The sequence below is a fragment of the Eleutherodactylus coqui genome, chromosome 4 (genome assembly GCF_035609145.1).
Source record: "Eleutherodactylus coqui strain aEleCoq1 chromosome 4, aEleCoq1.hap1, whole genome shotgun sequence".
NCBI classification, from domain to species: Eukaryota; Metazoa; Chordata; class Amphibia; order Anura; family Eleutherodactylidae; genus Eleutherodactylus; species Eleutherodactylus coqui.
In genome coordinates this window covers 3,417,437-3,443,439 of record NC_089840.1, presented here as the reverse complement: position 1 = coordinate 3,443,439, position 26,003 = coordinate 3,417,437, and the positions used below count along the sequence as shown (strand labels likewise).

The 26,003-nt window shown below is 48.5% G+C and overlaps 2 protein-coding genes across 2 annotated transcripts in view; one reads left to right on the top strand and one right to left on the bottom strand.

The window, feature by feature from the left end:
• The window catches only part of ERG (ETS transcription factor ERG), a 271,155-nt gene that overhangs the window by 161,550 nt on the left and 83,602 nt on the right, over positions 1-26,003 (bottom strand). The gene's annotated exons all lie outside the window — the stretch shown is intronic.
• Positions 10,999-16,793, top strand: LOC136626804 (serine/arginine repetitive matrix protein 2-like). Its single transcript, XM_066601809.1, has 2 exons — positions 10,999-12,493; positions 14,873-16,793. The coding sequence occupies exons 1-2, from the start codon at positions 10,999-11,001 to the stop codon at positions 15,847-15,849; spliced, it is 2,472 nt and encodes an 823-aa protein (XP_066457906.1). The 3' UTR covers positions 15,850-16,793.

Genomic DNA, 26,003 nt, shown 5'->3' with positions numbered 1-26,003 from the left:
TGGCGACGTTTCGACTTAATCTAAGTCTTTTTCAAGCCTATAGAGAGCGGTATCTCCGTTACTAGATATGACACATGATATAGTGAGCAGTATCTCCAGTACCAAGTATGATACATGATATAGAGAGCGGTATCTGCGGTACTAGATATGATGCATGATATATAGAGAGCGGTATTATTGTTTTACCTGGAACTACAAATAAAAGTAAGTTTTGCCTTTTCACCCTCCCCCCCCCCCCCCCCCCCAACTCCTGGAGCTCCTTCTGACTAGGGAGCACTATGCCACATGCTACACCGCCTTCAGAGAGCTGGGACTACAACCCTCAACATCTATAAACTTTGTAGTACGACAGGGTTCGGGTGTAACTATCCAGCTGCCCCTCACTCTAGCCTACTGCGGACTGGTGTCACGAGCTACAACCAGTTGTGGGTCCTGCCCACGTTGGGCGTAAGTGAGTGCTGCTAGCAACCTCCTGTTTTGTGTGACTGAACTACAATCACCATCCCCCAATTACCCCCATTTTATTTGTAGCATAGCCGCCATGGATCCAAGCTGATCCCCCCACATTTCTTCCATATGTTATAACTGTCCCCGGGGTTCCCTGTACAGTCCTTGGTAGTGCTGAGCGAACCAAACAGTCCAATCCTGCTAACCGTTGGGTTCGGTGTAAACCCAAGCATCAGCTGGTTTGTTTCGGCTGAACCTACTAAATGTATTTCAGTGGTTGGCAGTGCCCGTCCTGGAGTCCTGCCTTCAGATCCAGTGCATTGGCTGAACCAGGCTTCTCAGAATGCGCTCAGCGGTGGTCCTTGGGATGGAGAACCACACATATACATGTAAATGACCACCTGTAAGCCACGTCCAGACGGGCACATAATGGGCTCATGGAGCGTCTCGGTGTGACCGTGTATCTACTGAGTCTACACATTGGGATCTATGATGCTATGGTTCAGGTCGGCAGACCTACAGTCCTACAGAGACGCTCATCCATAGTATGGGAACACAAAGGTGCCTGAAATGTGCTTGTGTGAACCTGGCCTAAACCATTTTATTGTGCTGAACAAGCCCCATATTTCTAAATCCTCTTTAATGATCCCGCCACGCCTGACCCTTTCCATCTCTCCATCTTTTCCACATTGCAGAACCCACAACTGAACCTCGTATTCGAGATGTGGCTTTACACGGGATGGCAGATTTTTATCCTAGTTTTTCTACACCATGAAATCTTAATGACTTTTGCAGCTGCTGCCTGACACTGAGTACTGCTGCTTAGCTTATTTGATTGAGAACGCCCAAGTCCTTCTCTTGTCCTGTTATCCCCAGGTCTATGCCATTTAATGTACAGTATATGCAGTAGTGTAAACTGTGGCCAAAGTGCCTTACTTTACATTTATCAGCATTAAAGAGACCCTCTGGTCTCAGGTCAAAATGTATCCACCTCTATGTTGGTACTGCCATGGATCTGCCAGTTCCTGAAGCCCCTCTGCCATCCTCCAAGTTGGCCCCACCACTTCTTAGACTACCACTGAGCACTGGTAATGCATCGATAGTCTAAGATACCACACACTGCTCTGATTGGCTAGCACAGCTTACATGTGAGCAGCCTTGGCCAATCTGAAAGCAGCATGCAGTGTCTGACTACCAATGCACAGTGTGCACCAAGTAATGACAACAGCATTGCGGCCATCTTGGAAGACTGCAGGTAGGCCCTAAGAATTGGTAAATCTTTGGCAGTATGACCATAGAGAAGGGCACCAAGTAATATAACATCACCCTTCTGGGTCCAGGACACATTTCATCTAGGGACAAGATGGCTGCTTTAAATCTCTTCTACCAAGTCCTTGCCCATGCTGCTGCCTAAGAAATCTCTTACTCTAATGTGCCGGTGAGAACATATCTCCCACCCCTGCCCCCTCACCAGAATGTTTGTCACACTCTGGAGGTCTCCTCTGTGTATTGCAGTGCAGCCCCTGTTTGATACTTATCAGCCACCATCTTGAGAGTGAATTTTTTTACTTTCAGTTTCACATCTATCCCATGATGCATCAGCACAGCATTAGCCGAGGCTGTACCATTCTTCCTTGCTGGGGGAGCAGTGTAATTATCATAAGCTTCTATACTCACCTAAATAAGCTACAGGCCATAAGTATCCAGTGGGCAGGATGAGCTGTGATCTCCTCTATTATACCTGTGTGATCATCAGTAACTGTGACAGGAGTGTCTGTGGCCCCCTCTAGGCCATTTCTGCGGTAGGTGAGTAACAAAGATAGAAAAGGAGGTTGGAACAAGACCCAGCGAGAGCCGCCAAATAGTTCTGGAGTACAAAGTGTTTCAAATGATGCAGGTGCTGCCAACCAGATGACGCCCTACCAGGGCGGGCGAGAGGATAGAGAAGGAGAATGTGGTATAATACTGATGCGATAGTGAAAGCACCGCTTTCCTCCTTGTCTCCCTGCCACATACAGGACCTCTGGCACATCCAAAAACCATTGGCATTGTGTCACCCCCAAGCATCCTGTTGTGTCCAATCCAGCAGATCTGACCGAGGGACTCGTCCCCGAAACGCGTCTTCACTTGCTGGTTCTTTATGTTGTTAAATACAAAGAGGTGCCTTCACCATCGCATCCCGGATCTTCAGCTTCCAACTATCTTACAGAGATGCACCTTCACACCAGTATTCTGCCACATTCTCATTTCCGTGGTGGGGTCCATATAGTAGGCATCACAAAGACTGAAAAAATGTCTACAGACTGAATACACAACTCCAAGTAGACCGAACTGGTTAGAATTGAGATCACATGACCATCTGAGAAGGACTCCAGAAAGGTTCAGCTATAGAGCAATAACTAACCAAGGTAACACTAGCCGACTTACGTGTACTGAGGGGATAGCTGCACCATGAAGGAAAAAAGACAGCAGAGTGGCCCTTTAAGCCTTAAGTGTCCTACAAAGTTTTCTTTCATCAGCAAAAGCTGAAACTTTATTTTCCATCCATCCACAAGTTCATTAATAAAACATTAAACATTATTTGGCCCCACAGATCCCCATGGCCCCTACTGCTCCCAGTACAGTTCCTCACGGTTCCCACTGCTCCCAGTACAGCTCCTCATGGTTCCCCCTGCTCCCAGTACAGCTCCTCATGGTCCCCACTGCTCCCAGTACAGCTCTTCATGGTTCCCACTGCTCCCAGTACAGCTCTTCGTGGTTCCCACTGCTCCCACTACAGCTCCTCATGGTTCCCACTGCTCCCAGTACAGCTCCTCGGGGTTCCCACTGCTCCCAGTACAGCTCCTCGTGGTTCCCACTGCTCCTAGTACAGTTCCCCATGGTTCCCACTGCTCCCAGTACAGCTCCTTGGGGTTCCCACTGCTCCTAGTACAGCTCCTCATGGTTCCCACTGCTCCCAGTACAGCTCCTCGGGGTTCCCACTGCTCCCAGTACAGCTGCTCGTGGTTCCCACTGCTCCTAGTACAGCTCCTCGTGGTTCCCACTGCTCCCAGTACAGCTCTTTATGGTTCCTACTGCTCCCAGTACAGCTCCTCACGGTTCCCACTGCTCCCAGTACAGCTCTTTATGGTTCCTACTGCTCCCAGTACAGCTCCTTACAGTTCCCGCTGCTCCCAGTACAGCTCCTCGTGGTTCCCACTGCTCCCAGTACAGCTCCTCGTGGTTCCCACTGCTCCCAGTACAGCTCCTCACGGTTCCCACTGCTCCCAGTACAGCTCTTTATGGTTCCTACTGCTCCCAGTACAGCTCCTCACGGTTCCCACTGCTCCCAGTACAGCTCCCCGTGGTTCCCACTGCTCCCAGTACAGCTCCTCACGGTTCCCACTGCTCCCAGTACAGCTCCTCACGGTTCCCACTGCTCCCAGTACAGCTCCTCACGGTTCCCACTGCTCCCAGTACAGCTCTTTATGGTTCCTACTGCTCCCAGTACAGCTCCTCACGGTTCCCACTGCTCCCAGTACAGCTCCCTGTGGTTCCCACTGCTCCCAGTACAGCTCCTCACGGTTCCCACTGCTCCCAGTACAGCTCCTTACGGTTCCCGCTGCTCCCAGTACAGCTCCTTACGGTTCCCGCTGCTCCCAGTACAGCTCCTCGTGGTTCCCACTGCTCCCAGTACAGCTCCTCGTGGTTCCCACCGCCCCCATTATAGGTCTCTGTGGTCCCTGCTCATGGCTTTCATCCGTTATTGTAATTGAGTGTCATTCAAAAACATTTTTTACTTAAACTTGTGAAACATTTTGGGAAAAATGAAACTTTTTGCAGGTAACACAAACCCCCCCCAAAAAAGTTACACGCCCGTTTCAGTGGCCAACTTACATTCCAAGACCAGAAGTTTTCTACATGAATGTGTTTCCGGCTTCCCAATACAGTTGACTAATGCGTTCGGCACATGTGAATAAAAATTCTCTTCCTTTCTAAAATTAGCAGCCGGAGATGGTGAAGATCTGATATCAGCGGTGACTAATACTGAGTCAAAGCAGAAAAATATTTTACTAGTGCAAGAAATATTTTGGTGAAGGATTCTGAAGGTGCTTCAGGGTCTCCATTCATGCCTTTCCGTATTTTTGAAATGAGATGATCACAAACTGGGCTCTCTCTCCAATCATCCTGTGACTGGAAATGTGGGGAGGGGGTCTCCTGTTGTCCCATTAGAGGGTCCCACCTATCAGACATAACTGTGTGTGCCAAAGGTCTCTAAGATGGGACAATGCATTTAAAGGAACCCAAGAGAAGAGTTGACATTCCGAGGACACATGTGGGCTGTCATGTCAACAAGAGTGTCTTCCCCATGAGTACTAATGAGTAGGCGCAGAAAGCAGAGAGATGTAACTATGGGAATGACATACTCAGATCCGACAGCCCTGGATGGAATAGGGGCCAGACAACAGTTATACTCGCCAGTGGCCTGAGACTGGACTTCGAAAAGGATGCATTTATGAAAATCTGTCTAGTAAAGAAGCAGTTCAGCTTGAAGTGTTCTACAGTTTGACACTCAAACATTGGGAGGTATGTGATTGGGTGAACTAGACTCAGGCTCATAATTTAAAAATGGCTGACCATAGTTAAAACTCTGGAGCACAACGTCCCCCTCCTAGCAAGCGAATAGCTGTGCAGCCTAATAGAAGAGGAGCGTTCATGAGCCCGTGTAAGGCTTACTATTGGGCAGCTTTTCTTCTGCCCGCATCTTCTTGATTGTGCTGGATGCCACCTGCCTGGTTCTCCTTGCTTGCTGGTTATGAACTTATCACTTTCTTTAGTTTTTTTAGTTTGGGCGGAACTTTTTTCATAAATGGAAAAAGTTAAACAGAGATGGAGTAATAGTACTCGGGAATGACGATTTTGGAATTCATCTGGTAAAGGAGCTGGAAAAATCTACATCATTACGTAATCAGAGGGTTTTAAGGTTAGTGCTAAAATAAGTAAGAGAAGTGCGTAGCGATGACCATATTGTGCCGGCCTACTCCATGGCTAAGGAGCGAGGTAACCAAACATGGAGACAACGGCCAATACGCCTCATAACTCACAGCAAGGTGGACTTTATAGCCCAACAACCTCCCACATATTATATAACCCATGGAAGGAAAGGAAGTGGAAGCTTAAGTAACTTGGCGCTTTCCTTCCTCTGGTCAGCAGCAGCGCAATAACTAGCATGTTTCATACGGTTCTGTAGCACATGGGATACTTGAGCTTATGTTGCGCACCTCAGGTCCCCCAGTACATCTTTTAGAAGAGAAGGTGCAGCTTTGTGTCAATTAAATTCATGAGAGTCCCTTTCAGGGGATCGCTCTTTGTGAAAGGCAAAGGTAGGCCCCCTGTCCACAGACGTGTATTCGCCGGCGGCGAATGCATAACATTGCTATGGAAAGCGCTGGCCCCTGTCCACGAGCGGAGAATCATTGCGATTCTCTGCTCGCGGTGGGCAATTCGCAGTATGCTGCGAATTGCCCCGATTCTCCGCGGCTGGCCTATTTATCAGATTAGGCTGACCGGCAGAGATTCGGCGGCGACTCCTGCTCCCGGGCGGCGGCTCCCATGGCGAAGATCTGCCGCGGGACTTCACAATGCCCGTGGACAGGGGGCCGTAGAATTATACCCGTTACAGTCCATTGATTACAAGGAAGCTATAATATTGAAGCTCTTTTAAGAGTAGACTTGGTGGTTGAGAAAGTATAAGGGGGGTTGTGTGCCGCCTAACATCCCCCACCGTTTCATATCTGCTCTTCAAGTGTTTTTGTGGATGTTTTTACATGTTCATTTATGCCTTATAATATTTGGCGGCTGCCCTCTTTAAGGGGGAGGAGCTGTGCTGCAGGCGTGGCCAGAAGGAGGAGCATGACATCTTTTTTCAGAGCGAGCTGAAGCTACGGACAATATAGACGTGCAAGGCCGGTTCTTCCACAGACAACCCACTCTAAGAGTATCCAGTGCCCCCTGCCTGCCCGCGGTCACAGCCATGGTCGGGCACTAGAGGTCCAACCTGGGCATTCTGCCTCCATTTATTGACCAATCTCATCAACCCTACTGTCAGCTACAGGGGCCTTGTCCACTGGAAATTAGTTCAGGTGGGGCCTTGTCCACTGGAAATTTGTGGAAGGGCATCCTTCCACCTGAAAGCGCTGCGGAATAAGTTGGCGCTATACAAATAAAGATTATTATTATTATCCCCTGCAAGATTCATTTTTAGAAGAACCAAGGAAACTTAGGTAAATGAGTGAGTTGACTGAGTGGATGTCAGAAGAGCGCGGAGATGAGTTGAGAAGAGCGAGCCTGAGCAACAATACACTAGTGGAAATACGACTGCCCCGGCCAATCATCAAACTAATGTGCATGACTAGAATTGTTACTTTATGGGACATACTGGTATTGACTAAACAGATGTATCAGGAGAGGCGATGGCTCCTCTTAGAAAGTCCATGACAGCCCTGGATATTTGCACACCCAAGTATGTAATGGAGGAAGCCCAAAGGAAAGGGGAAGACACGGCGAGTTGGGAGGGCAACCGGTAAAATGTAGGATTCAGCCCGACTGATACAAAGGCCGGACATTGTTTTAAAGCAAATCATAACTGCTAAAGCTACATGTAGGGATTCCCCCGGCCAAATAAATACAGGAGATGCCATACAGGAGATGTACATACAGGAGATGCCATACAGGAGATGTACATACAGGAGATGTCATACAGGAGATGTCATACAGGAGATGTCATACAGGAGATGCCATACAGGAGATTTTTTTGCATTACAGGGAGAAGATGAAATCTCTTGATCTTGGGGTTCTTGCCTAAGACATATTGCTGGGGGTTTGATAGCGAAGGCAAAAACGACGGGGTAGAGAGAGCAGTCCTGCCAAGCACACCTCAACAGGTGAAAGAAGCTCAAGTTCTACCTATTTACCACTACTCTAGAAAAGGGCGTGGAACACAGAAAGTGGTGACGGGTCCTCTTTAGAGAGTTCATTTCAAGAGGACAGCCCTCTGTCCATATGTCCAAATCATCATTCTCAGCTGTAGAAGAGGAAAACGTTTGCCACCGGACTCCATAAAGATGAGAGGAACCATCGAAGCCGACACACTCAACTGTATCCGACAGTAGCACTGACGTGCATGGAGAGGGTGCTGTAGGTTTAGACTAGCCTTGAGCTTTATTGTTCTTGCCAATGGTGGACATCATACCTACAGTGATGCTGATGAACATATAACATTAGGAAAGTGTGATTTATGAAATTCATTAACCCCTTAGTGACTCAATCTGCTTTTGCCCTAAGAAAAAAAATGACTTTTTTGGGATTTACATCTTCACTTTTCAAAACCCCTAACTGTTTTATTTTACCCTCGGCATAATGATCTTCATGGGGACAGTTGGTGCATGCTTATCCTATCTTCTGGCCGAGATCACAGGTTCGGGCTTCCTCATTGGTGGACATCACATCTGATGGATGGTCATAAAAGTAAAACCTGGGTGTTTTGTGGTTCTTTAAAAGGGCCTCAAATTAGACTTTCACTTTAAAATGTTTGAATTTGCTTGTGAATTTAATGTTATGTTTTTCAGATTTTTAATGTTTTTGGTCATTTTGGATGTCAAATTTTACACTTTTTTATTGGTAAAGTTTCCTTTTTTCTACTAGGGACCTTCTTTACAGACTTTTTTCGCAATTTTCTGTAGTTCTTTACAGCTTTTTGTGAATATTAAGTCTTTACTTGCTGTGAAGTAAAGCTCGGACTATTCGCATCACATGTTGGAATACTCCATGAAGACTCTCTAAGCCTGAACACACACAGACAGAAGATCGAACTGTTTACACAGTTTCATTGTAAGTTCCTCGATAGGTTTCCATGCAATGGCCCAAGCATCGAAAGGAACTCAACTTCAATGTAAAAATATGCACTTAAGCAAAGTTAAACAGGGCGCCGGCCAAACTCAATATATCACCTTTTACACCACTTGGCTACAAAAATAGCCTCACATTTTCCACATCTATTTTACAGTTTGTGTCTATATTTGCTTTATTGGTTATGCGTCCACACTCGTGAAGGGCCATTTATCAGCATTTCTAGGCTGCTAAATCTGGGAAAAGATTTGTTTAACAAAAGTTTATGTTGCTCTTTACGATGAGTGAGTTGGCGAGTGCTTGGCCCGACGCACATGGCCATTATGAGCCCTGCTGCGCTGTGACCTGGTAGTTATCCCTTGGAGTTCCTATAGCCATGTCCGCTGGCACACGTTGGTACGAGCTCCATATGCCACCATGTCAGAATGTGCCAGCCTCCATTGGTTGACATGTGGACCCCTATTTTCTTCCATAGGCTCCCTTCACACTGAGCATTTTTCTGTGGATTCCCATAGATCTGCACCAGAATTTGCATCATTTAACCTCCCAGTGCCTTCAGTGGGGCCCCAGACCGCAGCTCATTAGGCACAGATTTGTAATCCACGTCATGTGAACTCTGACATGGCTTGTGCTCCATTCATTTTAATGGGAGCGTTTGGGATCGCTGAGCACTTGAATGCAGCTACGTTCAGCATTGCCATTATAATGAATGGAGCCGTGGCCGAGCATCCTGCCACTATTCGCCTGTCAGCCGTCCGGGAGGACGTGGGACCCCCGTACTGCCATCAGTGGGGCTTCCAGTAAGTAACCCCACATCCTGTGGATCCTTTATGTTACCGGACACCCCTCTAATGCTGCAGCATACATATGTGGTCTGAGAGCTATGGAAATACTGCAGGTCGCTGTGCTGTGTGGTTGTGTAACGTAGCTGCGCTCATCTGCTTCTGTTCTCCCGGCCACCTTGTAATAGTATATACACACAGGGGTCAGGTATGTTCTCCTCAGTATATACACAGAGGTGAGGTAGATTCTCCTCAGTATATACACATGGAAGTGAGTTAGATTCTCATCAGTATATACACAGAGGGGAGGTAGGTTCTCCTCAGTATATACACATAGAGCTGAGGTAGATTCTCCTCAGTATATACACACAGGGGTCAGGTAGATTCTCCTCAGTATATACACATAGAGGTGAGGTAGATTCTCCTCAGTATATACACATAGAGGTGAAGTAGATTCTCCTCAGTATATACACATAGAGGGGAGGTAGATTCTCCTCAGTATATATACATAGAGGTGAGGTAGATTCTCCTCAGTATATGCACATAGAGGTGAGGTAGATTCTCCTCAGTATATACACAGAGGTGAGGTAGATTCTCCTCAGTATATACACACAGGGGTCAGGTAGATTCTCCTCAGTATATACACATAGAGGGGAGGTAGATTCTCCTCAGTATATACACATAGAGGGGAGGTAGATTCTCCTCAGTATATACACAGAGGTGAGGTAGATTCTCCTCAGCATATACACATAGAGGGGAGGTAGATTCTCCTCAGAATATACACATAGCGGTGAGGTAGATTCTCCTCAGTATATACACAGAGGTGAGGTAGATTCTCCTCAGTATATACACATAGAGGTGAGGTAGATTCTCCTCAGTATATACACAGAGGGGAGGTAGGTTCTCCTCAGTATATACACATAGAGGTGAGGTAGATTCTCCTCAGTATATACACATAGCGGTGAGGTAGATTCTCCACAGAATATACACATAGAGGTGAGGTAGATTCTCCTCACTATATACACAGAGGTGAGGTAGATTCTCCTCAGTATATACAATGAGGTGAGGCAGATTCTCCTCAGTATATACACACAGAGGTGAGGTAGATTCTCCTCAGTACATATACACACAGAGGTGAGGTAGATTCTCCTCAGTATATATACAGATAGAGGGGAGGTAGATTCTCCTCAGTATATACACATAGAGGTGGGGTAGATTCTCCTCAGTATATACACATAGAGGGGAGGTAGATTCTCCTCAGTATATATGCATAGAGGGGAGGTAGATTCTGCTCAGTATATATGCATAGAGGGGAGGTAGATTCTCCTCAGTATATACACATAGAGGTGAGGTAGATTCTCCTCAGTATATACACATTGAGGGGAGGTAGATTCTCCTCAGTATATATGCATAGAGGGGAGGTAGATTCTGCTCAGTATATATGCACAGAGGTGAGGTAGATTCTCCTCAGTATATATACATAGAGGTGAGGTATATTCTCCTCGTATGCTGTGAGCTGCTTAAGAAAACAGCAGGTGACTGGGGACAATAGGTAGGAGAGTGGGAGGGAAAGTAGGTGAGCGAGCCAAGGGGGGGCGGAGCTTAGGACAGGATGTAGAAAGGAGGGAGCGGAAGAAGGGAAGCAGAAGAAGAAAGACACGAGGAGAAGAGGTGATCGGTGAACGGAGAAGACGGCAGTGAAAGAAGATAAAGAAAGATTAGAAGCAGAGCAGCTGAACGAGAGCGGGGAAGAGTCCAGGTGAAGAGGCAAGCAGCACAGCAGAAGTCAAGCGGTCGCAGCATCGGACGTGCAGCGGTGAAGAAGAAAGAAAGGCGATCGGAGGGCTGTGAGTTGGCAAAAGAGCGAGAAGTCCCAAGAGAGATGGAAGATTTGCAGAGGATGATCCGGGAGGCTATCGACCGCGATGGAGCCGGGTGGCTGGAGGAACTCCTAGGCAGCTGCAGGTCGGGATCGGAATCCGGAAGGCGGGGGGAGCCAGCAGTTCAGGAGCCGGCAGCAGGAGAAAAATCAGCGCAAGAGGGGGATGCCGGGCGAGGACGCCCGAAGAGAAGGAAGAACCCTCCCGCGAGGCTCAGCCCGAGCCCCGCGGCAAAGAGGAGCGGCCGGAGGAGCAGCCGAGGCGGCGAGAAGACAGCGGGGACAGTTCGCGCCAAACAGAAAAAGGCGCCAAAGTCAAATCGCGCGGCGGGAGGAGCGCCCGTCGCCGACCAGCGGTCACTGCCGAGTGGCAGTCCGCTGGGAGCGGGATTACAAACGGCGGCATCGTCGGGGTGCCCCGGCCCGAGGGACCAGCGCGTGGCAGGGCGCACGGCAGTGGAGCATAACTCGGGACAGAGTCAGCAAGGAAGGAGAGCGGCGCGCGGCGGTGCCCCGCAGGAGCGCAGGAGAAGACAAGATGGCGGCGCGAGCGTTCAGCAGGCGCAGGTAGGACAGACAGGGACGGGTATGAGAGGTGCAAGGGAACGAGGGGGGGGAGGCAACGAGGTAGCAGGCCACAGCAGGAGCAGAGTAGAGGGGAGGGGGAGGGAGAGTTATAGCACGTCTTCTAGTATAGTTAGCAGCTTGGATAGCAGGAGAGGCAGCAGGCAGGGTAGCGGGGGCAGGGGTTGTGAAACAGATGGTAGCGCTAGTTTGTTCTCGGACAGCCCACCACAGGGCCCTACGCCTGGGGGCTACACAGATATCCCACCCTCACAAGGCTACGGCAGACAGCTCTCGCGGCATCAAGTTGCGGCCACTGCGCTCCCACGCGGTGCCGCGGCGTGCAGTCGTGACAGTTACGTCGCCCTTAGTAACCCTCCCCCACAGCAGCAGCATGATGGCGCACGCTCAACGTCGCAAAGGTTCTGCTACGTTAACCCACGTTTCGTGGAGGCTCTCTCTTCAGGTGGAGGAGAGTCATCATATAGCTACGTTAGTCGCGCTAGCAAGAACAGGCAAGGCCAGGGCGCTAAGCGGAGGCAGAGGGAGAGAGCTAGAAGGGAGAGGTATCAGCGCAGGCGCGATAGCGAGCAGGCCAGGCTAGCTGCGGAGGCCAGCGGCATCAGGGCAAGAGCAGGTAGAGAGACCGTAGGCGAAGGGTTCCGCGGTCCTGAGCAGCGGCACCAGACGGGAACTTACCGCCAGACGGACATCTTGCCGGAGACGCAGAACACCAGGGATTGCACACGCCACAGGAGGCGGGATGTTACGCAGGAGCGGCCGGAGCTGGGCCACCTTGGTACAACACAGGAAACGAGGGCTCGCAGGGCTCCGCACGTGAATTCGCGGCAATCAGCAGCCCTCGGGGGCAGAAGCCCAGGAGGAAGCCCGGCAAGGTCCACCCCCTTGGCGACGCCGGAGGACAGGCATGCCGGTGAGTCCAACTACTTAAATGCTTGGAATAATGTGTTGGATCCCGCCAGGGTGGCGGAGAAATGTGATTTAGTCACGGTATTGAGATCGCTGTTGAGCAGAGTGGATAATAAGGATGGTGTGTCAGAGTCCTGTGGTTCCCCAGGGGGCGCGGGCCCGCCGGTGGGGCAGGAGGGTGGTAGCTCAACAGCCGGTGGTGATGTGGACCCTATGGAGGGCTTGAAATATGCGGACTCGCTGTTTTGTGGTGTCGCCCCTTTGGGGGTCGGTTTGTCCGATGATGTGGTGGAAAAAATACGGAAAGGTATATACGTGGATATATGGTCCTTGCTGTCGGCGGACCATGTGATGGTTGATAAGGAAAGGGTTACGGAGCGTGGTGCGGACAGGAAGCCGAAAGTGGCTAAAACGTTCGCCAACTGGTTACAGGCTTATACAGTGTTGGCGTACGTAGTATGCCAACAACAGCCTAAAAAAGGCCCTGAGATGTTGGTGTACCTAAACACAATTTTTAGTGCATATAAGCTACATGGCGGCGCTGCGTGGTGGCGTTACGACGAGGATTTTCGTCGGAGGATTTCGGGCGTTAACCACATAAGTTGGGCGTCAAAAGCGACGGACGTCTGGATACAACTCATCCTGGCACAGCGCCCGCAAAAAATGACATTTCAGGGAGGAGCCGTGGGGGGCGGGCAACAGCCTCCTGCGGCCTCCTCAAGACCCAATGGCACCTGTTGGCTCTACAATGAGGGCCATTGCAGGTTCTATGCCACCTGCAAGTTCAGACACGAGTGTTCTGTCTGTGGGGGTCAACACGCGGCGGTGCGATGCTTTAGGAAGCAAAGAGCAGCAGGCGCCGGAGCTGGCGCCAGCGGAGCTCCGAACGCCGGTGAAAAGCCAGTACCTCTCCCTGTGGCTAGACAAATATCACAGGAAGGAGGAAGCAAGAACCCTTAGACAGGGTTTTGCAGAAGGCTTCGGTATACCGTTTACGTTTCAGCCCGCGTCCACGTGGTGTCCGAACCTAAAATCAGCGACGGATAATTTAGAGCTAGTCAAAGAAAAAGTACTGAAAGAAGTAGCAGCGGGCCGCATGGCAGGCCCCTTTGCTGAACCGCCTTTCCCCAATTTGCGGGTCTCCCCATTGGGGCTTGTCCCCAAGAAGGAACCCGGAAAATTTCGTTTGATACATCATTTATCCTTCCCAAAAGGGGAGTCGGTAAATGATGGGATATCGAAGGAGGAAGCGTCGGTAGTTTACGCTTCTTTTGACCAAGCAGTAGCGCTGGTAAGAAAAGCGGGAAGGCGGGCGCAATTAGCAAAAGCTGATATCGAATCCGCCTTCCGCCTCCTCCCGATACATCCAGATTGTTTTCATTTACTCGGATGCAAAGTGGACAATCAATTTTTCTTTGACATGTGTTTGCCGATGGGCTGCTCTATTTCATGTTACTACTTCGAGCTGTTCAGCTCCTTCTTGGAGTGGATGCTTAAGTATGAAACGGGCATCTCATCGGTGACGCATTACCTTGATGATTTTTTATTCATAGGTACGGAAACATCCGGCGCGTGCTCCTTGTTGTTAAACACGTTCCGAAAATTGATGTCGCGCGCGGGGGTCCCATTGTCTGAAGAGAAGACAATGGGCCCAGTTAACAGATTGATTTTCCTGGGGATCGAGATCGATACCGAGGAAATGGTTTTCAGGTTACCTCTGGAAAAAATTGCGCGGCTTCGGCAGACGGTAAACGAGATTGCGAGCTGTAAGAAGGCCACGTTACGCCAAGTGCAGGTCTTATTGGGTTTATTGAACTTTGCTTGCAAAGTGATTCCCATGGGCCGCGTTTTTTCCAGGCGTCTTTCCCTTGCGACGGTAGGCATAAAAGAGCCACATCACTTCATAAGGATCTCGCAAGGAATCAAAAGGGATCTCCATATTTGGAGAGTTTTCCTGGAATCCTTTAACGGGCAAGTGGTGTGCCCTAAGGAGGAGTGGTTGGGCCCCGACCTCTGCTTGTTTGCGGATGCAGCAGGATCGGTGGGTTTCGGGGTGATTTTCCGGAACCACTGGTGCAGGGAACCCTGGCCAGTATCCTGGCTGGAAAAAAGTTGGAACAGAAATATTACGCTCTTGGAGTTTTTTCCGCTGGTGGTAGCGTTGGAATTATGGGGCGAAGAGCTCCAGGATCATAAGTTGTGTTTTTGGTCCGACAATGCGGCGGTGGTGGAGATAATTAACAGGCAGTCCGCAGCTTCCCTGCCGGTACTGGTACTGTTGAGACACGTGGTTTTGAGGTGTTTGCAGCGGAACATATATCTACGCGCAAAGCATGTACCGGGTTACAAGAACATGGCAGCTGACGCACTCTCTCGTTCGCAGATGGAGCGTTTCAGGGAGCGGCATCCACAGGCGGACGCCGAGGGCGTACGCTGCCCGCCTTTCTTGTGGAAGCTGGCCGAGCAGAGTTGCTGAAGCTAGTTGAGACATCCGTAGCGGCGGGAACGTGGAAGCAGTACAATGCGGTTTGGCAGAAGTGGGTGAATTGTGCGGGGGGCCGCATGGTACAGGGCGAAAGGGCGCGCGCGGTGACGCTGGACATGTTAGCGGCATTGCGAAAAAGCAAGGCGTCAGTCGACGTGGTCAAGAAACATCTTGCTGGTGTTGCCTTTTTATTAAAACTCCACAGCTTGGTAGACGTTACAAAGGAATTCGTTTTCCGGCAGATTGTCCGGGGATGGAAAAAAGAAAAGGCCCAGGTGGACACCCGCCGTCCAATAACTTACCCAGTTTTGTGTAGGTTATTGGAGGTGTTGGAAGGCATTTGCACGGACTCGGCGGAAGCGTTGCTATTCAGATCTGCATTTTTGCTGGCGTTTTTTGCAGCCTTGAGAATAGGCGAGCTCGTGCCCGCCAGTAGATGCAAGGCGGGAGGGCTACACGACAACGACGTGATGATAGTAGAAGGGGCGCTACGAGTACGGATAAGAAAGTCGAAAACGGACGTGTACGGCAGAGGTGAGTGGGTATCCATCAGCCCGCTGGGCGCCCGTTGGTGCCCAGTCGCGACAGTAACACGTTATATGGCGTCCAGGCCTCAGGGCGATCGGTTTTTGGTCCACGCGTCGGGTTTTCCCCTCACACGTTTTCAGGTTGCGGCTGTCTTGCGCAGGTCCCTACGGGCAGCAGGTTTCGACGCGTCTGATTTCGGTACCCACTCTTTTAGAATTGGCGCAGCCACATCGGCCGATGCGGGCGGTATGAGTGAAGAAGGGTTAAAGAGACTGGGGAGGTGGAAGTCTCAGGCGTATAAGTCCTACGTTAGGCCGGATCTAATGGTAGGGAACTTCCATGGTTAGTCGTGTTAGCGTTTTTAAAAATAATTTTTGTTTGTGCTCAAGAAGAGATCGTTGCCCTTGGAACTGTTTTTTGTTTTCTCAGTTATGGAGCCATGGAAGGTGCACATCGTGGGCCACTCATATATATATTGGGCCCAGAAGAGGGCGGCGGTACGGCCAATGGGATTGGACTTGGGCCTTACCGGAACGTCCGTAACCTGGCACGGCGTCCGGGGGCTAAAATGGCCGGACATGCTAAGACTCGTAGCGGACATTGGGAGGCGTAACCCCGGGAGAGTGGTTTTGGTCGTCCACGCAGGGGGTAACGACCTCGGCAGTTTGAAGACCAGGGACCTTCTGGTCTTAATGAAGCAGGACATTTTGCGTTTCCAGGAATGTTTCCACATGGTGACTATTGTTTGGTCGGACATCGTTGCCCGCAGGCATTGGAGAGGAGCAAAGAACATGGAGGCGATAGAGAAAAGCAGGAGATTTATCAACATGAAAATGTCTCAGTTTGTGCATTCCCTTGGGGGGGTGGCCGTGCGGCAGTGGGAATTGGAGGATCAGGAAAAAGGTGCATTGAGGGAGGACGGTGTACACCTCAATGAGCTAGGCTTAGACACGTTTCTATCAGGGATACAGGACGGAGTGGAAGTTGCACTGGCCAAGGTCGGTGGGGTGGGACGGAATGAGCCGAAGTAATTCGCCACATCCCGTGTGGCCCGGAAGTAGTCCATGCTGGGTTAGGGTTAGAGAGGAAGGTTCGCAAGCCCAAGGACCGGGGCTTACGAACGTCCTTGGCAGACGGTTATGGACTGTAATATACCAGCTTTGCAGCATGGATAGGGTTTTTCAGAAAAGTTATGAACATTAATGTTATTTACAAGTTATTCAATAAAGCTGTGGCCTACCCCACGTTTTACAGCAAGAAGTGGTAGATGGTTATTTTGTAATTAGGTAAGCGAGCGGTTTAAGTAAGTTATTTGTCCCCAGTCTCAGTATATACACATTGAGGGGAGGTAGATTCTTCTCAGTATATACAAACAGAGGGGAGGTAGATTCTCCCCAGTATATACACATTGAGGTGAGGTAGATTCTCCTCAGTATATACACACAGAGGGGGGTAGATTCTCCTCAGTATATACACATAGAGGTGAGGTAGATTCTCCTCAGTATATACACATAGAGGTGAGGTAGATTCTCCTCAGTATATACACATAGAGGGGGGTAGATTCTCCTCAGTATATACACATAGAGGTGAGGTAGATTCTTCTCAGTATATACACACAGAGGGGAGGTAGATTCTCCCCAGTATATACACATAGAGGTGAGGTAGATTCCCCTCAGTATATACACATAGAAGTGACGTAGATTCTCCTCAGTATATACACATAGAGGTGAGGTTGATTCTCTTTAGTATATACACGCAGAGGTGAGGTAGATTCTCCTCAGTATATACACATTGAGGGGAGGTAGATTCTTCTCAGTATATACACACAGAGGGGAGGTAGATTCTCCCCAGTATATACACATAGAGGTGAGGTAGATTCCCCTCAGTATATACACATAGAAGTGACGTAGATTCTCCTCAGTATATACACATAGAGGTGAGGTAGATTCTCCTCAGTATATACACGCAGAGGTGAGGTAGATTCTCCCCAGTATATACACATTGAGGTGAGGTAGATTCTCCTCAGTATATACACACAGAGGGGGGTAGATTCTCCTCAGTATATACACATAGAGGTGAGGTAGATTCCCCTCAGTATATACACATAGAAGTGACGTAGATTCTCCTCAGTATATACACATAGAGGTGAGGTAGATTCCCCTCAGTATATACACATAGAGGTGAGGCAGGTTCTCCCCAGTATCTACACACAGAGGTGAGGTAGATTCTCCTCAGTATATACACATAGAGGTGAGGTAGATTCTCCTCAGTATATACACATAGAGGTGAGGTAGATTCTCCTCAGTATATACACATAGAGGGGAGGTAGATTGTCCTCAGTATATACACACAGAGGTGAGGTAGATTCTCCTCAGTATATACACATAGAGGGGAGGTAGATTCTCCTCAGTATATACACATAGAGGTGAGGTAGATTCTCCTCAGTATATACACATAGAGGTGAGGTAGATTCTCCTCAGTATATACACATAGAGGTGAGGTAGATTCTCCTCAGTATATACACACAGAGGTGAGGTAGATTCTCCTCAGTATATACACATAGAGGTGAGGCAGATTCTCCTCAGTATATACACATAGAGGTGAGGTAGATTCTCCTCAGTATATACACACAGAGGGGAGGTAGATTCTCCCCAGTATATACACATTGAGGTGAGGTAGATTCTCCTCAGTATATACACACAGAGGGGGGTAGATTCTCCTCAGTATATACACATAGAGGTGAGGTAGATTCTCCTCAGTATATACACATAGAGGTGAGGTAGATTCTCCTCAGTATATACACATAGAGGGGGGTAGATTCTCCTCAGTATATACACATAGAGGTGAGGTAGATTCTTCTCAGTATATACACACAGAGGGGAGGTAGATTCTCCCCAGTATACACACATAGAGGTGAGGTAGATTCCCCTCAGTATATACACATAGAAGTGACGTAGATTCTCCTCAGTATATACACATAGAGGTGAGGTTGATTCTCTTTAGTATATACACGCAGAGGTGAGGTAGATTCTCCTCAGTATATACACATTGAGGGGAGGTAGATTCTTCTCAGTATATACACACAGAGGGGAGGTAGATTCTCCCCAGTATATACACATAGAGGTGAGGTAGATTCCCCTCAGTATATACACATAGAAGTGACGTAGATTCTCCTCAGTATATACACATAGAGGTGAGGTAGATTCTCCTCAGTATATACACGCAGAGGTGAGGTAGATTCTCCCCAGTATATACACATTGAGGTGAGGTAGATTCTCCTCAGTATATACACACAGAGGGGGGTAGATTCTCCTCAGTATATACACATAGAGGTGAGGTAGATTCCCCTCAGTATATACACATAGAAGTGACGTAGATTCTCCTCAGTATATACACATAGAGGTGAGGTAGATTCCCCTCAGTATATACACATAGAAGTGACGTAGATTCTCCTCAGTATATACACATAGAGGTGAGGTAGATTCTCCTCAGTATATACACGCAGAGGTGAGGTAGATTCTCCCCAGTATATACACATTGAGGTGAGGTAGATTCTCCTCAGTATATACACACAGAGGGGGGTAGATTCTCCTCAGTATATACACATAGTGGTCAGGTAGATTCCCCTCAGTATATACACATAGAGGTGAGGTAGGTTCTCCCCAGTATCTACACACAGAGGTGAGGTAGATTCTCCTCAGTATATACACATAGAGGTGAGGTAGATTCTCCTCAGTATATACACATAGAGGTGAGGTAGATTCTCCTCCGTATATACACATAGAGGGGAGGTAGATTGTCCTCAGTATATACACACAGAGGTGAGGTAGATTCTCCTCAGTATATACACATAGAGGGGAGGTAGATTCTCCTCAGTATATACACATAGAGGTGAGGTAGATTCTCCTCAGTATATACACATAGAGGTGAGGTAGATTCTCCTCAGTAAATACACATACAGGTGAGGTAATTCTCCTCATTATATACACATAGAGGTGAGGTAGATTCTCTTCAGTATATACACATAGAGGTGAGGTAGATTCTCCTCAGTATATACACATAGAGGTGAGGTAGATTCTCCTCAGTATATACACACAGAGGTGAGGTAGATTCTCCTCAGTATATACACATAGAGGTGAGGCAGATTCTCCTCAGTATATACACATAGAGGTGAGGTAGATTCTCCTCAGTATATACACACAGAGGTGAGGTAGATTCTCCTCAGTATATACACATAGGGGTGAGGTAGATTCTCCTCAGTATATACACATAGAGGTGAGGTAGATTCTCCTCAGTATATACACATAGAGGTGAGGTAGATTCTCCTCAGTATATACACATAGGGGTGAGGTAGATTCTCCTCAGTATATACACATAGAGGTGAGGTAGGTTTTCCTCAGTATATACACATAGAGGGGAGGTAGATTCTCCTCAGTATATACACACAGAGGTGAGGTAGATTCTCCTCAGTATATACACATAGAGGGGAGGTAGATTCTCCTCAGTATATACACATAGAGGTGAGGTAGATTCTCCTCAGTATATACACATAGAGGGGAGGTAGGTTTTCCTCAGTATACACACATAGCAGGTTTCGCATTGTAAAATTTGCACATAAAGTGTGCTGTCCTAGCTGTCAGAGCCGCAGCAGGGGAATCCTTTGAGGTGAAACCCCTGGATGCTGTCACAAGGTTTTACCTTGTGGTCCATGGCTTCGGCGGCAGCAGCCCCCATTGACAACATAAAGAGAGCATTGCGCTCCTGTGCCACAGCTGTGGAAGAGGATTTCTTCATCTCCGCAGGGAATCCCTTCATTGCTGAACACTGTGACAGCAGCAGCAGGGTGTTCAGTGACAAGGGGACTCCCCGCAGGTATGAAGAATTCCCCTGCCACAGCTGTCACTGCTGTGGCACAGAAGCGCCACGTTCTCCCATTGCTTTCAATGGGGCCGGCGCCACTGCGGTGATTTTCAGGAAAGGGCTTTAAATAGAAGCCCTTTCCTGAAGAATCATCCCTAGCATGTGTACGAAAATTTAAAAAATATATACTCACCTCTCCGCTGCTGCCGGGGCTCAGGCGCATCCAGCTGCGTGTCTCCCTGCACTGTAATGAAGTTCTTTCAGCAGACAGGGATTTAAAATTCTCGCCTGCTGAAAGGACTGTGTCTGACTGGCTGAGCGGTCAACCAATCCCAGGTAGGAGCTGACCGCTCAGCCAATCAGACACAGTCCTTTCAGCAGGCGGCGATTTTAAATCCCTGTTTGCTGAAAGAACTTCATTACAGTGCAGGGAGACACGCAGCTGGATGCGCCTGAGCCCCGGCTGCAGCGGAGAGGAGAGTATATATTTTTAAAATTTTCGTACACATGCTAGGGATGATTTTCAGGGAAGGGCTTAAATATTAAATCCCTGTAGGAGTTGCCGGGAGAACGTGGCGCTCCTGTGCCACAGCTGTGGCACAGGAGCGCGATCTTCTCTATATGGTCTCAATGGGGTTGGCGCTGCTGCCGCTGGCCCCACTGACCTCAATGTGAAACCCTGTATGTGACAGCATCCACGGGTTTCACATCCATGGAATCCCCTGCTGCAGCTGTGACAGCGGGCTCTGCACTTCATGTGCGAATTTTATTTTCGTTTTGTGTTTGGCGATTCGGTGTCCTATTTTTTACCTGTGCAAATTTTTTGTGCATGTAAAAATCGGACATGTGACCTCTACCATTCGAAAGCATTGGTTCTAATAGATGCGAATCACAAACGCAAAAAACACGCGCAACAAAAAACGCCCGTCTGACTAACCCCTGAGTCAGTCAGTCAATCAATCAGTCGATCAGTTTGTGAATTAACGAATTAGTCAGTCTGTCAGTTAGTAAATCAGTGAATCAGTCAGTCGGTGAGTGAGTCAGTCAGTGAATCAGTCAGTCAGGGAATCAGTCAGTCAGGGAATCAGTCAGTCAGTGAATTAGTCAGTCGGTCAGTCAGTAAGACGGTCAGTCAGTCAGTCTATGAGTTAGTCGATCAGTCAGTCAGTCAGTGAATCAGTCAGTCGGTGAATTAGTCAGTTGGTCAGTCAGTCACTCCGTCAGTCAGTCAGTCGGTCGGTCGGTCAATCAGTCAGTTTGTGAATCAGTCAGTCGGTGAGTTAGTCAGTCAGTCTCTCAGTCAGTCAGTCAGTCAGTGAATTAGTCAGTCAGTGAGTTAGTCAGCCAGTCTCCCAGTCAGTCAGTCTCCCAGTCAGTCAGCCTCTCAGTCAGTCAGTCAGTCAGTGAATTAGTCAGTCGGTGAGTTAGTCAGTCAGTCTCCCAGTCAGCCAGTCTCTCAGTCAGTCAGTCTCCCAGTCAGTCAGTCTCCCAGTCAGCCAGTCTCCCAGTCAGTCAGTCTCCCAGTCAGTCAGTCTCCCAGTCAGCCAGTCTCTCAGTCAGTCAGTCTCCCAGTCAGTCAGTCAGTCAGTGAATTAGTCAGTCGGTGAGTTAGTCAGTCAGTCTCCCAGTCAGTCAGTCTCTCAGTCAGTCAGTCAGTCAGTCAGTGAATTAGTCAGTCGGTGAGTTAGTCAGTCAGTCTCCCAGTCAGTCAGTCTCCCAGTCAGTCAGTCTCCCAGTCAGTCAGTCTCCCAGTCAGTCAGTCTCTCAGTCAGTCAGTCAGTCCGTCAGTCTCTCAGTCAGTCAGTCAGTGAGGGCTCTCGCCTTTATATGTATAGATCAGTATAGGTTTTTTAAATGTAAACCCACACATTAAAGACAATTACTGTGCTTTGTGTCCCCTTTAAACTTGCTTTAACATTAGGAAGAGCGAGGCCGAGAGAAGTTCCAGCAGTCACTGAGAGGAATGTCTCATCTCCTCTATTTTCCACTTGCAAAGTGCAGAAATTTTGGAGAGTTAAAACCTTCATGGAAACTCTTCTCCTGGGAGTTCCTGACATACTCAGGAGGTTCACGTCTGTCAGTGCTGTAAGGCAGAGAGTCACTAACAATACACATTTTAGTGTTGCCCATGAAGAACAGGTGAACAGCGAACCCATAAAAGTAACGCCCGGTGCTTGGTGTATTGCAGCGCCGCTCCTGGATCGCAGCCTCGGCTCGGGACGAGTCACTTTATAAGTTGGACGGGTGTATAAAATTGTAGGTTTTTGTTAAATCTTTGCCTCGGGCCTGATTGTGCCGTACATCTGGGGTGCACACAACTGAGACATCTGTCATTGCTCCATCTTGATGCCCTCAGATTAGAGTAGCTATTGTTTCATAGAGGAGTTCTGTTGGAGGAAGTCAGATGCCGTCCACACGCCTTCACCCTCAGCACTCTTTACTTTGGATGGAGACCAAGATACTCAACATTCGAGACTCCACAAGCCCATGAAATCCAATGAGACATCTGGGCCAGTCTGGAGGGACGCAATGAAAGAGCGGTAGGCTGGCTGCTGCTTATTGATCAGTGGGGCACTACACGTCCCAACATTCTCTTCCATGTTTGGGACATTCCAGATCCTCATGCAAATAATACCGACATGTAAAACAGATTTTAGCTTGTGGATGGAAGAGCGTATTGAGAAGCGGATTTCACCCCGTCACAAGTAAAATGACTTACATTTAGATCAGAACCTTGAAGGATCTTGTGCCGCTGTCGTGGACTGACACTAATATCAGCTCTCGCTCTTCCTCCCTCCCTCCCTCCTCCCTGTTCCTTTCTTACTTCCTTCCTACTTCCTCTCCATCCTTTCTATGCTCCTTCCTTCCTCCCTACTATACTTCCTAGCTTACTTATGTCTTTCCTTCCTTCTTTTTATTCGTCACTTCCCCTATGTGTTTCAACACTCCTCCCTCTAGATCCCATTCCTTCCTTTCTACCCTCTTTCCCTCCCTTCCTTCTGAACGTTCTTTTCTCTTTTGTTCCCCCTTTTTATCTACCTTCCTTCCTTTCTCCTTCCCTCCTTTCCTTTATTCCTTCCTCTGTTTTTTCTTCTCTCCCTACTTCTTTGCTTCCTGCTATCATTTCTTATTCTCTATCTCCTGTTCATTAGTTTCTACCCTCGGCCCTTCCTATCCTCTTTCCTTCTTCCCTTCTACCTTCCTCCTCCCCTCCCTATTTCCTAACTTCCATCCTCCGTTCCTTCTTTTCCTCCATCATTTCCCTCTCTTGTTTCTATCCTCCTTCCCCTACCTCTCCCATTCCTTCTTTTCTCCCCTCATTCTTTCTTTCTTTCTTCCCTCCCTTCCTTTATTCTTTCCTTTGTTTTTTCTTCTCTTTACTTCCTTTCTTCCTGCCATCATTTCCACTCTCTGCTTCTACCTTCCTCTCTTTTTCCCATTCCTTCTTTTCTACCCTCTCTCCTTTCCTTTCTTCTTTCTTTCTTCCCTCCCCACCCTCATCTTTGATTTCCTTCTTCTCTCTCTCCTCCCCTTTCTTTCTACCCAGCTCCCTTGTTTCTTATCCTCCTTTTCAGGCGGTGTTGTATGTATGTTATCAGTTTGAGGGCTCCCACACATTTGCTTTTTTCAACTCGTTTGTCAATGGGACTTTCTAATGTTAAAAACGCATCACACAAAATCGCAGAAGCGCCGACTTGTGATGCGGTTTTAACATTAAAAAGTCCCATTGACAATCGCGTTAAAAAACCCAAGTGGGTGCCAGCCCGATCCCCGTGCTGTATTTGTGTATGAGCTGGGCCCTGGTGCCGTATTTATGTACTGAACTTAGTTCTGGTCCAGTATTTAGCCACTGAGCTCTTCTGGCGTGGGGACGCTGCCATACTGCATATCAGTGTGATATATATTGTTGTATACTTATGAACGGCAAGGGGGAGGTGCCAAATAAAGGTCTGCACAGAGTGCCATCTAGGCTGCGGCTAGCAGTGCCGTCTGGTTGTTGTGACGTCTTGTACAGTGGAGTAACAGGTAGGTTGTATTGGTGGTCACCCAGTATTCCCAGATGCAGATACCACTACTAGCACCGGAGGACTCAATGCCACAAGAAGTAAGTGCTGCGGTTAAGGAGGACTCCTCCTGTCATCATCCTGGCCTCTTCTCTCCTCCTGTCATCATCCTGGCCTCTTCTCTCCTCCTGTCATCATCCTGGCCTCTTCTCTCCTCCTGTCATCACCAGCAGTCTGATGTCTGTATGAAATATGTCTATACCGGGGAATAAAGGCTATAAGTATGTGACCCCGCTGGCCTTGATAAAAGCCTGGACGGCACAGCTACATCTGCTTCGCACTACCTCCTGATTAAAAGCCTCTGCTTCTTTCTTGATCTTGATGGTGGTAAATCTTCAGCTGTAACCTTCAGAACGTCTTATCATAAAAGGGATTGTGTTAGACCGAGATGTGAGATAAAAGACAAAACCATCAAAGAAAGCTCAGTGATAAGCAATATGGCCACCCGCATCCCTAATAAAGGGTGGTATCCCAGCTCTCTGACCTGAAAACCTCCTTTATGTTAAGTTGTGCTGCTGGGACCTGTAGTTCTCTGGGTTTCCAGGAGCACCTTCACAGGTGTGGGATGCTTTAGCTGGCTGGGTGTGTGTTTCTCCAGCCAGCCATTCCCCACTGGTCTGCTGCACATATATACCAGCACCTATGGCTAGAGGATGCTGGTTTCCCAACACCCTGTTGTTTGCTTCCATGCATGGTGTTCTGCATAGTGTGAACAGTGACGTGTTCTGTGTGTCTGTGTACGTGGCTGGACATGAGATATGAACAGTCCTATTCTTTGTGCATTACCTGGTGTGTTGGTGTGAACTGTGTCCTGTCTGCTTGGATCACTTACCATCTAGGGCTAGTTAGATCCTCAGGTTCCAGTCTGAGGCCGTCCCTATTGGGACGATCACCATGCTTGCATGCAAATCTCCTGCAGTAAGTTGCCTTGTGAGAGCAGTCCGAGCCACGAGAAAACTAGAACCCTTGCCGCTGGCTCGTGGGCTTAAGTGTCTTGGCTAAAATGTGAACCAATACCTCATAGCGTATCTACTCCATCGGTTTATGATTGCAGGTATGCTAGGTGAGTGTTTTGGGCGTTTGTCAATCATTGTGTATGTCTGCCCATATACAGTGGGCGTTCTTGGTGTTCTGTGTGTGCATTTGCATGAAGATTTCAGGTTCCAGAGCCAGGGCGTCCAGTTGGACGTGACACTTTAGCAATAGATCTGACAGCATTCCTACTACCTGAATGGGACCTGCTTACATGGCCACAAGTAGGAGTGTTCTGACTACCTGACAACGAGACAGCATTACATTACTGGAGTCACATCATAGTTCCTTTAAGGAGTTTTCCGGATAGTTGATAAAATCTGAACTTTTCACCCACCCACTGGATGGATGAAAACTGATAGACCACTGGAGCTTCCACCAATCCTGAGTACGGGGGTCCTGTTACCCCATCCTTCTCACTTCCTGGTTTCATAGAATAGTAGAGTTGGAAGGGACCTTCGGGGTCATCGGGTCCAACCCCCCGGCTCAGTTATTCTCTCATGGCACTGAATGGAGAGAAGGTCACGCAGGAGCTGCTATGCGGA

Excerpts from the sequence above, each read along its gene's own strand:
- LOC136626804 (XM_066601809.1), top strand. The coding sequence starts at position 10,999 with ATGGAAGATTTGCAGAGGATGATCCGGGAGGCTATCGACCGCGATGGA. Across the intron at positions 12,494-14,872 it reads GCCGGAGGACAGGCATGCCG|ATGGAGCGTTTCAGGGAGCG; the intron begins GTGAGTCCAACT and ends TCTCGTTCGCAG.